This window comes from Zootermopsis nevadensis, unplaced genomic scaffold, assembly GCF_977971745.1.
Source record: "Zootermopsis nevadensis isolate Lab colony 2312 unplaced genomic scaffold, Znev_1.0 Znev_ptg000017l, whole genome shotgun sequence".
Classification (NCBI taxonomy): domain Eukaryota; kingdom Metazoa; phylum Arthropoda; class Insecta; order Blattodea; family Termopsidae; genus Zootermopsis; species Zootermopsis nevadensis.
Genome location: NW_028259149.1, coordinates 16,923,347 through 16,940,915, shown reverse-complemented (window position 1 = coordinate 16,940,915; position 17,569 = coordinate 16,923,347). Strand labels below are relative to the sequence as shown.

Here is a 17,569-nt window from a genome sequence, read left to right as displayed (position 1 = left end):
TTTATCAATTTATTATGTGCATCCATCCACAAGTCCACGGTGTGCTGGAGATAATCTCAGCAAAAGATATAATATTACATAAATTTTTATGTTCAAGTATATAATATAATAAAAGATAGAAATAATATATTCAGTGTCGGTAAAAATAAATATTTTTTACTTATATAATTATTATTAACATATTAATAATTATAGTTATGTTTTAACGACGATGTCAGGAACTGTTTTTATATAAGCGTCTAATATTATAATTATTAAAAAATAAACTGAAAAATATATGGAAGGGAGCGGTCCTTGCCTAATTTTCGATTAATTCATAAGCTTACTCAAAATAACTTTCGAAATATCTCAGTCAGCTTAGCTGGTGTCCGGTTGCAATTTTGAACTTTCAGAACAAGAAGTAGGACTGCTAATCATTAGCCTGATACCTTCAGTAATAATTACAATAATATAGGCTTAAATGTATCTACAAAAACACATTCAATTATTATTTTAAATGTTACGTCACTCTTTTCCTAAAATGATTCACTCTTTCCTTAGAAACTTCTTGGATGGTAAGTAGGATGAATTATAAAGTGAGGTATTACCGGAAGATATGTCTTGTGCGATTGGAGTTTATAACTCGGCTTGTCGCCCCAAAATACTAGATTTCATTCAGTCGATTCAAAATTTTAAATCTTATTTATGAGTTGGTTGTATATTTCAATGAAGGTTCTTTCTAGTTAAAATCTTTTCTATGCCAGTTGGAAGCTACGTAAAATATGATGTTTAGAATTAACAGTTAAGGACCCAATTTCCGTAAGCAGTTCTGTTGTTAGTGGTCGCCATGTGACGTAGCAGTGAACTTGGCAATGAACTCGGCTAGACATGAGATGGCGCTGAGGCGTGAAAGTACGGACACCAAGGTTAGTAGAGGAGGTCATTCTAAGGGAATGATATGCAAATTACACTGCACTCTGCTTCCCACAGCAACTTTCTCACTTCTCACTCACTGTTGGTTACTTAACACAATTTCAACTGCAGAACGAAGTTTTTAATGAGAGTGAAAGAAGGAATGCAAATTTTAAGTAGGTAAGGACATGGAAGGAGGTGGTCATTGCCTCTTTAAATATACGATCCCGGGATATGCCTTTAGAGACTGAGGAAAATTCTACAAAGGCTAGAAAAATGTTCTTACATTTATTACAGTTATCTAGATACAAGACTGGACACGAAAAGTCGCTAGAAGTTTGAGAATTTTGAGCAGAGAAATGGTAAGGCCGAATGCAAATTTCTAAGTGTATACTCATAAAAAAAAAGGGACACATCACTTAATACGTCGCATTCCGTCAACTACACAGAACAGTGAAAACCTTAGTTAGTGGTAGATAATGTATACGAGAGATTCAGTTTGATACATATCAAGGTAAAAATGACAAGAACTGACATGATTTCCTTGTTTAAGAGTAGGATTTCTCGTAGAATTAATTACGTCGTCACTGATATTGGTTGAATTAATGTAACACCAAATTCGCATGAAGCCTAAAATGAATTACACACATTTTTTCATCAATGGCTTACATACTGAATACTGGTCGGCCTATTGCATAAAATGTAAATACCTTTATGTTAATTTCTTCTCTCTCGATATCTTGACTTTTTAAGAAAATATATATCTGTTTTTTAAGAAGGGTGTAGCACATATAATATAAGCAATCCAGGTTTAAAAATGTGTTAGACCTATTCAATTATATGCAAATTTCCATACTGTTTATGTGTTCCTTCCATGAAGCGCACAGACTGAACGCATGATAGGAAGGTCATTATGTTCCACATATATGCGCCCTTCTGTACGCTTCTTCTACAAGATATCCCAAAAAGATCAAACGAATATAAATATTCAATAAAAATGAAATAATGAAATTTTATTACGCTAATTTTTCCATACTTCACAATTGTCACTTAATGAATTACATAATCTATTGTAGACAGTCAAAATGGAAGCTGTGAGCAACTTACTGACAAGAGACCGCCAAAGGTTGAGCTTACATATTTTTGAAACATCCTGTTTGAATCTTCTAGACAGATATAGAGTATATTTTGTAACGGGATTTTAAATGAAAAGTTGAAAAAATTTAATATTGATTAAAATAAGTCCTATCTCAAATTGAACATCATCAGTGCCTCAAAAACCTTTCTGTAAAAATAAATTGGTACATTAAGATTTAATTTTATTGAAGACAATTTCGCTGTAGTTAATTTCACCAAAATTATAAGGAAAATTTATTTATAAGTCTGTTCCATGTCGCATTAGCAGCGCAGTTAACTGTTATTTTGAATCTCTAATAAATGAACATCAGTCCAACGAGATTCGACATTGAATTCGCAATTACAACTGTTGAAAAAGTAAACCTTAATCGAATGGAGTACATCTTGTTTTTTTTTATGGACCACTTGTTTTCAACAGGTGGTTCAATATTGGTCCAGTCACGCATTTGTCGTGACCACAGTTTACACGCAAGTGTTCGTGCCCCTTCAATAAGTTAAGAGCAGCTTTTACTTCACAGAAGTCATATGCCGTTCTGTATTCCGCGCAAGTTGTAAGTAAGTAGGCAGACTCGTGTCTCTGCCACTAACTGTGTTTCGGGAACACTCTTATTTCATTTCATATTCTTTATAGACTGCTCCTTAAGACCTGTTATTGGTAATTCAATGTCAAAAGGAACTTTCATCTGGGAGAAATTTGTATGCACAAGACCTTTCTAAAGGGAAACACCTGATATATGAAGACAGCCATTCATTCTTACTGTCTGTACATGCAAACTACTTTTTTGTGGTACGCATTAGAACACAGGCCTATTTGTTTCTGTCTACTAAATGCGTGCTAAATTCCTTTTAGAAATGTTTTCCTTTGGTCTTGAAGTAGAAACTTTTCGGGTAGGTCTAACTGGTTTCTTATTTATTTACCTTGTATTGCCCGCATTTTAAATAAAAGAAAACACGGAACACATCATTAATCGTACAATAACAAACTTAATGCTGAAGTGTCATTTTAGCAATTATAGTCGCCCAGTTGGGCTAGAAATTCTTCAGTTTCATGGAATATGAAAGTTCATTATTTCGCTAACATGAGAGCCATAGGACTCAGTCGTGCGGTAGATAAATATAACTGACACCTTGTTTTATTATTTTCCAAAAATAAAATTCTATAATACTCTCCCATGAACGATTTAATCTGCCAAAAAACATTTTCTTCATTCATATTTTTCTTTCGAAATGTTGCATGAATTTTAAATCTTTCCCATAAATGGTACATTTACCATCCATTCAATCTTTCCAATAAATATATAATTACATTTGTTCCTTGCATATTTTATTCCTTAGAAATCTAGAGATATAAATAATATTTGTGTAACTGTGTAGCGTCATTACATGCGGTTATATTTAGATGCCGTCCGACAAAACCCGCTGTTGTTTGGACTGAATTAATTAATATTTTTTTGTGTTGAATTCTGTGGTTTAGAACAGCATTTGGCAATGTAAACAGAGAGTACGCGACCAGAATTTAGTCAGTAAAATTACATTAACATTTTTTACGAGAATACAAATAGAAATATGGCGTAGTTATACAGGAATAAGATAACGCAAGAGTAAATCAGTTGTGGATTTCAAAGATGAATAGATGCATATTAATTATTGATGCTGTCTTCTGGGTTGTGAAGTCATGTGGACTTGTAGGCTGGTGTCAGCGTTGCGGAAGAAAAAATTGTTTTCATAATCAGAAATAAATATTAAAAATTTCAGAACTCTAAACTCTAAACAATGGAAAAACTGGATTAGTGCTGGCTCGTTAAATATAATCGGCAGAATCACCATATCAAATCTGTCTGTAAATTAATTAAAATCATGCAACCATATCTAATTTTAAGGTTGCATAAATTCAACGCTTAATAAAACATCTTAAAATAACAGGTCGACAAGGAAGTAAGAACGACAAAATAACAAGAAACATCGATTGATTTAAATTGTAACAAATGGAACGGAGAGTATCATTTATAAAAAAAGTTACCAAAGATGCACTTTCATCGAATTCACAAACAGATGTGATGTCATCTGTTTTGTGCCATGACTAAAGAATGGATGGTTCAAGGAGATTAAAGCGACCAGTCTGTGCGGAAAATTACGATGTCATTGTCTGTCTGCAATGTTTTGTATTTTTACAACAAACTGTTCACTGTTTCTGCTCTTAATTTGCACTATATTACAAAGACCAGTATCCTCTAACAAAACCCCTATTGCATTTAAACAATTAATTTTCAAAGCCGGGATAATTCAGTAAAGTGACCAGGACTGTCTTTGTTATCAGATTTCAATCCCTCTGATGATGGAGGCTGCAAGGGACATTAAGACGTCGGTAAACTTCTACCAGACTAGACGGCGAAACAACCCAGAACGCCATCTTCGGACTCACTGCCGTGAGAATCTCAAATGTCACTCAGTTATATTTACTTTACAGTCTCAGAACCAAATTCACTGAGCCATGTAAACACAAACAAACAAAACAAATAACTGTCTAATTCCGTGGATGCAGAAACTGGAGGTTCATAAACAATATCAAAGTAGATTGGATATGACGCTGAGCTATTTTCATCCAACTGTGATCCTTACAACCTATTTCACTGGGATCAATCTTAATGTTATCCACATATTTATTTCTGAGTCTTCCTACTGGACATTTCCCAAGGGGATTAACCATCAAAATGTATTCATTTCCTTCGCCATTTTAGATAAATGTCCAGAGCTACAATAACCACAAAACAATTACAGCAACCTACAAAAATTTTACCACTAAAAATTGCCATCCCTAACGAAGGAAAGAATGTAAATATGATCTTTAAATCAAACACACGTAGTTTCAACACTTTTGTCTTCCACTGGAACTATCTCAAAGGATCTCAATAACAGAATCAAACTTCTAGAACCACCAAATAACACCTATATTGAGCTTTAAATTAAGTGACAATAGGCAAAATGCTTAAACAATAGTAGTAATATTTTCGTCACAGAATTAATTATTTATCAGCCGGTTTTCAATTAACAAAGTCCTTTCTTAAGAAGTTAATACCTGTTCAGTTAGTCAAATTCATGTAATTTATGGAACCCGAATGGACAGTTTAGCCCACACCCTCCACTATATATCCTTAAGATCTCCTTAAATATTATTCTCCCATTTATGCTTAGGTTTTCCTAATTGTCTCTTTGCTTCAAGCTCCTTGTCACACGCCATGGTGCCTCCTAATTTTGCAGATGAAAGAGGACAGTTGACAAAGGGTGGCGCTCAAATATATGATCGGGCGGGGGCTAACAAATCCCCACCGCGTAAATCAGTGTTCCGAAATGTTACACAGTGCTTTGGTCTTGAACAGGTTCTTTGAAAGGCCCGAAATATCTTACTATGTATTGACGACGAAAAAAATATTTTCGAACAAGAAAATACACACATTTTGACGTGGGGTTCATGTAAAGTAACATAAGGGCTATTCTAGAACAGATATGGACCAAAATTAAAATTACTCTATAAATTTGTGCAGACTCCGAAACCCAAATTTCATCCACATCCGTCAAGAAGTTTCTAAGACGATACATATATTCATTATTTGCGCTTATTACAAGCAACATATTAAAGTGAATTACATCCTTTTTGCACCAAAGATTTCATTAGCGTAGATGATAATTAGAAACGCATTTCTGCAGGGCACAATAAATTAGTGACGAAGCTGAATAGGGGTTTCACTACAACATATGGATTACGTGGTAAGAAAGCTAGTCATAAGTCCGAAAGCACAGTTTTATTAGGATTCAAACTAGACCACTGTTTCATATGTTTTTCTGTGTGAAGACATTACTTAGATTACTCGACTCTGAGCAGAGACAACGTAACCCACTTTCTGAGGTAACCACGTGATTTCTTGGCCAGCTGAGTGGAAAATTCTTAGGAAATTCTGTACCATGGCGTCAGAATGGAAATAATTTTTACAGTAGTTTTCAAAAAATTTGTTCCATGTCGTCATATTTATTGCCTTCTTTCTTTCAAGCCGTGTATCGGCTGGGTCGTAGCATATTTAAAGGCGTTCTATCATCTACAGACCTTATTTAGCGTCGATGTATCAACTGCGATTTTACACGTATAAAAACTTGTTTTTTTCTTTCTGTAAGGACAACGCAGTTCTGTAAATAGTTGATTTATTTTAGGAGTGTTAGTCCAGACTTCAGCGTAATAGCCTAATATTCGAAAGGTCCCAGGATTGATTCCAACCGTTGTCATAACTAACATGAAGACGTGTCAGTATTATGACAATTAGACACCTGAAGATTGGAGTACATATAAAATATATTTGAGACAAAGGATTATGTTTAACATAGTGTTTGTACAGAAGATATTTTATGTGTGCCTCGAGAGCAAAGTCCTGAGGACAATACGAGATCCTTAAATAAATAACGGAGAAAATTACCAAAAGAGGAAGTTAATAAAAAAAATAATGAATAATAAGTTTGGAGGATTAAAACACACACGACTGTAAAAACAGATTAGATTTTTCAGAGAGCTCAGTTTCAGTCTGATAGCATAGTATGGGAATATCGTATCGCCTCTTAATAATACAGTCCTACAAGTACGTAAATATCAAAACCAGTTTATGAAAATAATTTAAATCAGCCCATCCAAAGAAAATAAAAATAAAATAAAACATTTATAGGCTAAGAATAGACGTTCACATTTCGAGCAATGGTTATAATCGAATTTCTTTAAACAGAATTTGTATTTTGTTTGTTTTGTTTTAAATGTATGTTTATTCAAGGCAGTACTCAGATCAAGAACGTTCGTCCAGTGTGTTGTACATACCTTAGAATTTGTAATGAAAGCAGTGAAGATTCTTTTAATAATAATTTTAATATAAAACTTAATATGAGTGATCTGGGGCGGTAAAAGCCTGTAATAGGCTATAGAATCCGTGATGATGATGATGAATATGAGTCATTTGCACGGCTTACTACTTTGTGATATGAAGATCTCCCGTCATGTACATACTCAGATGGAAAATAAATTCATTTAATAAATTATTTAAACACCACATGAAATATAGATCTCAGTTCCATCTAATCTTTTATTTTAGACATGTTTTTAAAATGAATTTGTTTTACACAAATCAATGCCTGCAGTTTGACTTTTCAAAAATATGTTTATATCTGCAACAGTAGATTCATATCTACGATAAATAAACACCAATTTCAGTGAGGTAAATACATTTACGAAGACTTCATCTTTAAAATACAAAGTAGATAAATTTTCCGTTGTTTCATTCATAATATTTATGCTCCCTTTGTGATAAGAATTTAGAAATTTTAATTTTAAGCTTTATATTTCTTTAAAACATCTGTCAGAATTTTACGTACGACTTATCGCAGAATCCTACATTCAGAATAACATGATTAAATGATTCACGGAAGACATGTGTCGTTCTATCAATGAAAGGTATAAGGGAACTAAAATACAATAACTTACGACCGGTTTAGATGTCTAAAGTGGATCCAACTGACCACGAAACAATTTCTCTTTCTTCACGGTTGCACGATCATGAAGGCAGTGGAACAAATTGAAATTAGTGAAAAAGTGACTCAAACTCAAGAAAGAACAATTTTGAATGACGCAAGTTCATTATTTGTTACGTTATCCTATCAATCATAAATATTATGCCGGTATTGACAAAAAAAGATTTTGAATCATCGTGGACGCAGTAAGGGAAAACATAAGAAACAGAGGTCGATTAGAGTGGTCGAATGGTGGGTTCAAATTCCTCTTGAGGCATGGACGCAACCGCGACATTTTCTGTGTTCTTCTGTGCTCATCAGACGCCTTGAAATGTTGTGATCTTTCGTCCAATAAGAGGCCTATGGGACCTGAAGTAGGCAGAAATATGAATTTAAATGTAGCACTTGTATGTTCAGAATAGAAGATGGAAGTATCAGGTTCCTCCGAAACGCTTGTAACAACCTCATAAGAATGAAATCCAAAATCGTACAATATGACTAAGATCGTGAAGTTGCGTCATATTGTGATATAATAAATATATATTGTTTTTCGATAAAGAACATCATTTAATATTTTAAACATTTTAAATGTTAATTATTGTAATATTTTAATATTTAATAAGAAAAAAACATGCTCATATAATTTTGGAGAAACGGCGTGGGTTTTGAAATAGATCATGTTGTAAGAAGGGAATATATAATAAAACCGAAATATCGCCTTATAAGCGATGAACTACCTCCTGTTCAAACACCAAAAGAATTGACAAAGTGGTAACGTGTCAGTCTTGAACGGCAATCCAGTCAATTTTCGGCTGGGGTTAGCAACTTTTATGACTGAAATATTCGTAGTTTTCCTCATTCACGCCATTCGAATACTTTAGTAGGTTCGAAGACCCGTTTACCCCACACTTACCAATCGAATGCTGTTCTATAGCAGCGAAGCTTTATATTTTACCAAACCAATTTATTATTCTCAGTGATCCCATATGTTGTATGTTGCACATCTTATGTCGTTTCATAACTGCTTAAAAAGGATCTTGAATCAACATAAACGTACTTCTTCAGTTCGAGAATATCTCATTAACAAATTCAGTACAAGACGGATTGGACGATGATCTGATATGGTAACCTCGTAGCCCAGACTTGACAACACGCGATAGTTTACTCTGAGATCTAAAAACAGCTGTCAGCGATGACATTTAGTTTTTAACGTCGAAGAAAATATCTTAAAGAACATGGAAATGGTTCAAACCGTATGCGTTGAATGGAGGGTAACATACAAATATGCTAGAATGATATGGTTAAGGGACTTTGTAACCATCCTGTACAGTAAACCACAAATCAAGATGTACTTAAGCTCTTTTCCCTGTCTTGAGTGATGAATCCGAGTTGTGGGTGACTGTTCTCGTGGTGTTTCAAAGAATGTGGCTGTCATTTCAGACGCATTAAAGATGAAAATAGCCAGATTCTTCAAAATTTGGTATCATCATCCACAAACGTAAATCACCGTTAAACACAATGACCTCTGAAACCACTAGTTTACCTTCAGAATGCAATGTCATGAGGTTTGTACCGCCAACTGCCCACTCGGTCCGTGTACCGTGCTCGACCAGATGACCTTAAGTCAACACAAAAACTTTACGGTACACTTCACAAAGTAATAATACTACGACTGACATACACGGTCATTTAGAGTACAAGAGACTAGACATATATCATCAAACGAGGTAAATGCGTAAGCTTTGTTCACTTGGGTATAATAAAGTTCAGACTTAGGCTTCAAACGTCTAATTCTTGTAGCACGACATAACAGGAAACCTTTATACCAATCATATTTCAGAATCATATTACATTCATGAATACTATATAAAACATAATGATTAAAGAGATGATAAAGTTGCGTCATATTGTGATAAATATATATTTGTTTAAATCTTGTCAGTCTAATCACAATAAAATTCCTATTAAATATTAAAATATTATTATAATTAACATTTAATATATTTTAAATATTTAAATGTTAATTATAGTAATATTTTAATATTTAATAGGAATTTTATTGTGATTAGACTGACAAGATTTAAACAAATAAAATGATTAAAATCTTATCTATAATCTTATGCGATATATATGTATATATGGATATGCAACTTGGTCTTTCATCCCAAGGGTATAATATAAATTGAGTGCGTCTGAGGAGAATGTTTGTTCCTAAATGTGAGGATACAAGAGACGGGTTCATTATGTGTACTGCTTTATAACATCGGGATGATTAATAAAAGAGAGAAAAATGGTTGGGACAATTAACACTCATGAAGAGATGGGAAATTGGAGCAAAATTCAAGTAGGATTTGAGGAATTCACGGCGGTGATTCCAATGCTGGCTGTCTTCTGAGTTCTTGTGCCGTGTAGTCTGGTAGAAGCTTATCGACGTTTCAGAGGTCCTTGATGCCTCCATCATGAGAACGATGACTCATCGCCCTTATGATGGAGACGTAGTAACCCACAAACCCACAAGACAGTCATCATCATTTAAAATTTGAATACGGAAACCTGGATGGTAGCTACCACTTAGAGAATCTCGTGGAAAGGAGAAAATATTATAAAAGTATAGAAGTGTTATGACAGAGTGGAAAAGTTTCGAATGCCTCAGAGTAAGAAGCAGTGACGAGCTCTTCTAAACAAACAATTAGATTTTATCTTTTCACGAGACAAGGGGTTGATTTCTGGACCATATGATAACTATCAGCCGTTTAATGACTCTGATCCATTGATTTAGTTACTTGATATCCAGTTCTGTGCTTGACAGTATATAACGCAGATAGAGGCAAAGTTCAAGAACTATTAGGTAAGTTAACTTTAACTCATAAAACAATGAACATATTCAAATTATACTCAGGCATTGAGTCTGTTCGGAGTTCCAGTCTCCTATGCAACAACTAATGACGGCTGTCTCCTGAAGTAAGGACGGCCGGAGCATAAATCTAAGTACACCTCTAGTAGTTATAACGAGATCGATACTGAGACTATCAGAGATAAACGCGAAATTGATGGAAGAAACTGTAATGACGTGTTAGCTGGGCGGATCTGTAACCCGTCTCATGTGCGTGGATTACTTGTTAAATGACTATTGACAGGTTGAAGCCAAAGTAATCTATCTACCGCAAATCATACGTTGATTAAATTCGAGCCAACGGTGAGAGAAGACAGCTTCTCAAGGCCTGAAGTATATTATAAATAGTCACATTTATTTTTTAAAGTTTACACACCACATTTTAGAGGAAACGGATGTAAAATTCAACACATATTTAGAATCGGCTTTGGATGAAGTTGTTTATTTAGCTTCCGGCCGCTTTGCACAGAGTTAATCATTGGAAAAATAGATTATGTGGGCTTCAAGGATAATCTGGATGTTGTGACGGAAAATAAAACGTCGCTCCAGGGAGTCATATCTCGGTAGTCCAGACTGTCGCTTGGCAAATTTCGTGTCTAAATTTTCCTGGCCCATCATTACTTTACGTGAAGTACAATTTACCTACAGAATGCAATAACGGTGTATGTTTCATACATAAATTTTCTCCAAATTAGTCTGTAACAGGTTTGTACGAAATTTGGGTGTGTCAGGTACAGATATCAAACACCTGTTACAAACTTGTTTTCACCTAGCAAACCGTTAAGATAGATGTTACGATTTTCCATAACAATAAATGTGCGTACGTGTCAGAAGCCTATGTGACTGCTGTAGAGGCCATAAGTTTACCTGGCCATTTAATACTTTTTTCATCGTTTTATGTCGTCTACTTTATTTTGGGCGGACTTGCGATCGGAATGACAGGACCTATAAAAAAGTAGTGCAGGTTTAAACACGTTTTTCATTGCAAATAAACAAGTCGCGATCTCACAAGACTGCATACATACGTATTAAATTAATAACTGTAATATAATTTACCACGTAACTCTCATTTGTGTTAAGTGAAATATATCAGCGAGTTGTTTCTAAAAGCAAAATAAAAAAAAAAACGTTATTATTAAGACGTTTTCTATTCTATCTTACTTCTTTTCTAATAACTCTTGTAATGCTCCACTTACTATATCCCCTGTCCGATTCAAGTCTTGCAAGACGTTATTATATAGCGTCATCACTTGGAAAAAAGAATAAAAAAAGAAAGAAATGGCTTACACCGCTTTCGGAAGTAAACAAGTGAATGAAAAGATGGTGGGAGACTTTTCATATATAGATGAGGATTCTTGTATCACAAGAAGTCAGTCATTCGTAAGCTTTGCTGTGGGGAGGTACTCAGCCAACATGGTACGTTATTTCTTTGCATGTTCCGTGATTCTTGTCATTGCAACAAGTGTTCTTGGACGAAATGTAGACATTCTTCAAGACAATACTCTTTTGGAGGAAGAACCTAAGAGTTTAATGGAAAACGAAGACGTACCTACTTCATTTCTGGGAACGGATTTAAGATTCCTATTTAGGATCTACAACGATTGTTCTCAAAGGGACATGAGTTCGTGTTTGAAGATGAAACTGGTGACAGCTTTGGAACGTGCATCCAAAAGTCAATCAGATTTCAAGGTAATTGAAGGAGTGACTTTCACCCGTGATCCTTCAGCTGTTAGTGATAAAAGTGTTGACGGAAAACCAATAAGTGAAGAGGAATTAGAAGCCAGTCTACCGCGGGGGCTCCAGGATAAGGAAGATCTTCTCGATGGACTCATTATGGAGAAAATCATGGGTTTCTTCAGAAGCCACACACTTCAATTTAAATTACCATCAGCAGAAGAATTCCAGAGAAGCCTGACTGAAGAGGGTAACTAGTTTCCCTTAATTATTATTTTGTATTTTCTTGTTTTCTCGCCTTGAGTTAAAAAAGTTCTCGGGAAGATAAATGTATCAAAGACAGATAAATTTAATGAACTATTTATACAACAAAAAAGTCATGATTATTCACGAGTAATGTTTGGAGTGAAGTATAGGAAGCTATGTTCGCTGTATACGTAGCAAGGATGGTGTAAGAAGATAAAATTTGCAGAAATTTGGTGGAAAAATTAAAAGACGTTGAAGGAAATGGGATGATAACTTTAAGATGGGTCGTGAAAAAAGGTTTCTGGGGACGTAAGGTGAACGAACTACTTCAGAATCGTTTGCAATGGAATCTTTGGTGTTAGCTGTAATAAACCTGAAGGTTATGTTTCTAGGAAGTTCATTGTGGTTAGATTTTAATTTTAATTTTCAAGAATTATAAGTGTGTTTTCTTTCAGTCTGGATTATTAATATTTGATACGGATTTAGGCAAATCTGTAAACTGGAATTTGTGTTTATCGCGTGAGAAGGTAACGGAATGTTAAAATGAGAATAAGATTTCCCATTTACAAAAAAGTTTGTAACTTAATGTTAACTCCGTAGCTAATGCAGAAAATATTACCCTAAACAGAACCAGAGATTTACATTGGAATATGCACAGGCCAGAGAATTCTAGTTTCAAGATGGTTATAACCTATGAGAATATTATTTTAATTTTAATTTGATATCGGATTACTGAGATGGAGATCACTTAAACATGGTAATAAATTTTTGGTTAATTGTAAAACGTCTGTGGAAGTGAATCTAACTGAAGTTTATAGAAGAGCACAGGCCTACTTGTTTCAAGTAACCCCCCCCCCCCCCCCCACTCTCTCTGACACAGTATGATGGCGTTGCTAAATTTCTGCATAAGGTAACGGTCAAACTTGTTCCTACAGATGTTTCAACTAAACCGCTAACCTTAAGTAATTCGAACAGATCGCTTTAAAGAAAGAGCACAGAATGCCTGGTATGCGACACGTAACACAAATCCAAATAATCTTTTGCAAGAAAGTGCGTCTGTTTTATAGAGTAATTCTTCACATTTTTCTCTTCTTTTCCTCCCTTGTTATGCCAATGTATTTGTTCTTTCGTTCCTCTACTCATCCTCTTTCATCTTTTTCTTCTAATGAACTTTCCTTCTCCAAATTTTCGCCCATTTTCATCTTCTTTGCACCGTTCTCGTTCATCGCCACTTTTCATTCTACATTTTATCCGTAATATTATTTTGTATTGGTTATTTTTCTTACTCACTTCTTACGTCTTCTTCATCCGCATGCATCTTTGCCCTGTACCAAAAACTTAGATATAATTCACGGAATAACTTCTTCAACTTCATTCTTAGTTTTTCTGTCTCTCCCTACTTGTTTCTTTATGTTAAAAATATGTTTCGATAGTCGTTCGTTTCATATTCCCTTTATTTTGTACAATCGATACTTTTAACACAAATTAAAGAAGCGTATTTCCAATCCTATTAGATTAATAACATATTTTCAAATATGCCAGTATCGCCTCCTAACCTAACCATACAAAATAACAAAACACTTAGGTAATTATAAATAAAGTATTTTGGTCTAACATCAGTAGAAATTCGATTTTGAACAGAGTGCACTTATTTTCTAGAATAATATACGTAATTAGAAATTTAGTAATTCATTAGCCGCGACATCTTCCAAAGGAAACAAACAATCAAATGGCTAAGGCAATACTGAGACCTAGATCTCCTTTTTTATTCCAATCTTGAATGAATTTTCAAATTAAAGATGCAGATAGTTATGAGACTATGACATGACATGGACATTTAATGAATCTACTGATTCTCTCTCTCTCTCCACATATATATATATATATATATATATATATATATTATATATATACTCTATGCGACCTATGTAAAATATAGTGAAATAATATTTTTAAGATGTGTCTTGTTTCGGTAAATGGGTGAATTAGAGCAGCATGTAAAGAAGGGGATTACAGGTGATCGATCGATATACACCGAAATAAAGTTTGCCTTACAAACTTACAGTGTGGATATCTAATACAGGATTCACCAAAATCAGTAGTACAATTTCGTAAATGAAATTCCCTAACACAGATACAGGAACTTCGTTCAAAGAAATGTAAAAGAGAAGTTTTATTTCACTGTATTTATGCACTGAAGAGCTACTAAAAGATTAATGTTTTTTTTGTGTTGATGTAATGCACAAAATAGCAGTAAGAATCGGTTGAGCACATAGGATGTAAAAAAAAATTGGAATCATAAAATTTTCAAGAAATAATTCGTTGACATGAAACATCAACTAAAGAATATGCTTTCCTAAAGGTTATCTCCCTCACATTCAAAATAGAATAACGTTTTCGTATGGGGCCTACTTAAAGCAGGGGCGAGCAACTTTTATTTTATGGATGAAAAATCAAGAAGTTGAAAACCATGTCCAGCACGAAAGCCAAATTATTCAGGAATATGATTAGGGCCAATGTTTATGCTTCTAATGTATCTGCTGGATTCCTCATGTCCACCTACGACCGTTAAGGCTGTTTTAACCCGGTAAAAAGTATATTAGAACAAGAAACTCTTTCCTGTAAATAAATTGGCAGAATCGTCAAGCTGATCACTCACCACCATTTACTTTAGAGTTTAAAATGCGTGGAGCCCTAATTACACTTCTTCATACACCCTCATAGCGTAATTCTTAGGCAGATAACAATTCACCTATTTCTTAATCATCCAAATAATTTAATAAAAATCACTGATATTTACAGAATGGGAACCTTGATAATATTTTTATAATTCATATTTTTACTCGACTTGTATAAGGAAATATAAATTGATGTCATCGTCATATCATGCCCACTTCGGTACTAGATTAAATGTTTGTAGAAAATACAGATTACTCATTCGATAGGATGGCTATGAAATCGATACAGGTTTGAATATAATCCCTCAAGTGCACAATAGAGAGATTGGTACGTATAGAAGGAATTATAATCTAACGCTCTAATGTCTGTGGTGTGTTATCTCAGGTCGCAGGAAGAAGAAGGGTTCCAGTATGCTGTTACTCCCTCTCTTGATGGCCGGTATGTTCATTCCCATCGCCCTCGGAGGCCTCGCTCTCCTCGCCGGTAAGGCTCTCATTGTCAGCAAGTTGGCCCTGGTACTGGCAGGAATCATTGGACTGAAGAAGCTGCTTTCGGGGTCAGGGGGTGGACACCACGAATCTTCGTACCAAGTGGTGTCCGGTCATGGCAGCAGCCGAACCATCCAGGATCCTCATCTTCTGGCGTACAGAAGCTACGCTCCCTCCTGAGAACGTATCACACCTTGATTCTTCACATCTCCATCAAGAAATGACACTGTCCATGAATAGATGTATAAATGTCACCGGTTTCATTATAACGCTGCTCTTCGTTTCACTTGTCTGATAACATCCAACTTAAAATTTAGTGTTATGAGAAGTTTTCTCACAAGTTGCCAAGAAATTTAATTGTATTACCACAAACATCAAGACTAACACACGGTGGAATATCCGTAAGTAACTCAGGACGTCATATTTTAACAATTTCGGTGTTATGTACGAAACATGTCTTTACATTGAAATATTGATCACTTACGCTCTGAACGCTTTTGATAATATAAATGAAAACAAAATTACTTGTCTTTTTGGAAATCATGAAAAAAAATAAGTCTACAACATTTAATCTAGTTAACACTGCTTTAAAAATATACTACATACTTCTATTCAGATTAAATTATGTCTAAGCACAATTTATGTAGCTAATTAACAATGAAGGAATTTTGTTTCAAGATGTGCATTTCGCATCGAACAAGTAATAAGAATGCATTACCATATTCATAGGTATTAACATTTTGTAAACATTTTAGCTAGAAATTATATATACTTCTAGTTAAGTGAAGCTCCAATACCGATAAAAGTTGACAAGATGATGGCTGGTTAGAATCGAAACAGACTGGTACAGACCAGCAGTACGATAAGAATAGTCAGAAAACCGAAGTCTTTTAAGATAAAACATGTCACAGTGCCACTCCCTCCATAATATGAGGCTTTAGGCATGACATTTATATAAATAAATAAAATTTAATTATATCGTTAAATATATTTTTATTATAATTTATTATAATTTGAAGTAATATGTATTATTAAATATTTAAAGAACATTTTTATATGTACGAATGCCAATTTTTTTAAGGCACAGGATTGTTTTTGTACGTGATATTTATTCCTGATAAATAAAATAATTACTGTTGATCTGTTGATCAGACACATTATTTGTTATTATTAGTGTCCTAATTCCTTATATTCAAAGTTATATGATCGAGGTCAATGCATGTTGAACATTGTAAAACCCTTTCAGTGGTAATACAGAATAAACATATTTCTGGTAATTTTACAGGTGCGAATGGGGAAGTTTCAAAAAGTAAAATGTGAGAAACGATGACCTAAAAGAGAAGAAACAGAGAACTGTAGAAAATACGTAAATGAATTCGTGTTGTTTTACTTAACACCGTATTCCACGCAGCGTCAAGAAGATAGGTAAAGTCTATTTGCAAGGACACGAAAGGGAGCAGTGACCTACGTAGTACAAAATCAGAATTTGCCTGGGGAGTCTGACAAAAACCACAGACACCCTCCAGTCAGTACATTCGATACCCCAAGTAACATTATAACTGGTTACTTGCCTCGTGGCAACCTCATACAGAACCAAGTTGAGGCAAGTCCTTGCCAGTCTGCTTCAGAAAATGACCAACTGACCGGATACAACCGCGTTCTTAGCCTACGCTGGCCTTTCGTTCATTGTTAAGGTGGAAGACATTTTCTGGTCTGCATAGTCTGAATGCTTGAATCATGACTGACTTGCCTAGTTGAGACAGTTCGTAAACAAGGTCAGCGACTTACAACTTTTCCTTTATTATATGTTCTTTAAGATGAGGCCAAGATCCACACACACGGTTGCAGCTCCAGTAAGGAAGAAACACGTGTTCTTTAAGCGAAATGAATGTCTCTCTCTACTTGTTGGCATCCTGCATATTTTATCTGCTAAAATTACGGTCGGATTTAGATTAAATTTACTATTGGCGAGGAGGAAAATACTTTCATTTATCGAAGTCAAAGAAACTCACATGTAAATTGA

The 17,569-nt window shown here is 34.6% G+C and overlaps 1 protein-coding gene and 1 long non-coding RNA gene across 4 annotated transcripts in view; one reads left to right on the top strand and one right to left on the bottom strand.

The window, feature by feature from the left end:
* LOC110829473 (uncharacterized) overlaps positions 1 to 17,569 on the bottom strand; it is a 414,372-nt gene that overhangs the window by 115,101 nt on the left and 281,702 nt on the right. The gene's annotated exons all lie outside the window — the stretch shown is intronic.
* On the top strand, positions 11,839 to 16,701 carry LOC110829472 (Osiris 8). The gene is made up of 2 exons (XM_022063201.2): positions 11,839 to 12,383; positions 15,443 to 16,701. The coding sequence occupies exons 1-2, from the start codon at positions 11,873 to 11,875 to the stop codon at positions 15,724 to 15,726; spliced, it is 795 nt and encodes a 264-aa protein (XP_021918893.1). The 5' UTR covers positions 11,839 to 11,872; the 3' UTR covers positions 15,727 to 16,701.

Bases quoted from the DNA above. Each gene is read 5' to 3' on its own strand.
- LOC110829472 (XM_022063201.2), top strand. From the start codon at position 11,873: ATGGTACGTTATTTCTTTGCATGTTCCGTGATTCTTGTCATTGCAACA. The intron at 12,384-15,442 runs GTAACTAGTTTC...GTGTTATCTCAG, and splicing joins GAGAAGCCTGACTGAAGAGG to GTCGCAGGAAGAAGAAGGGT.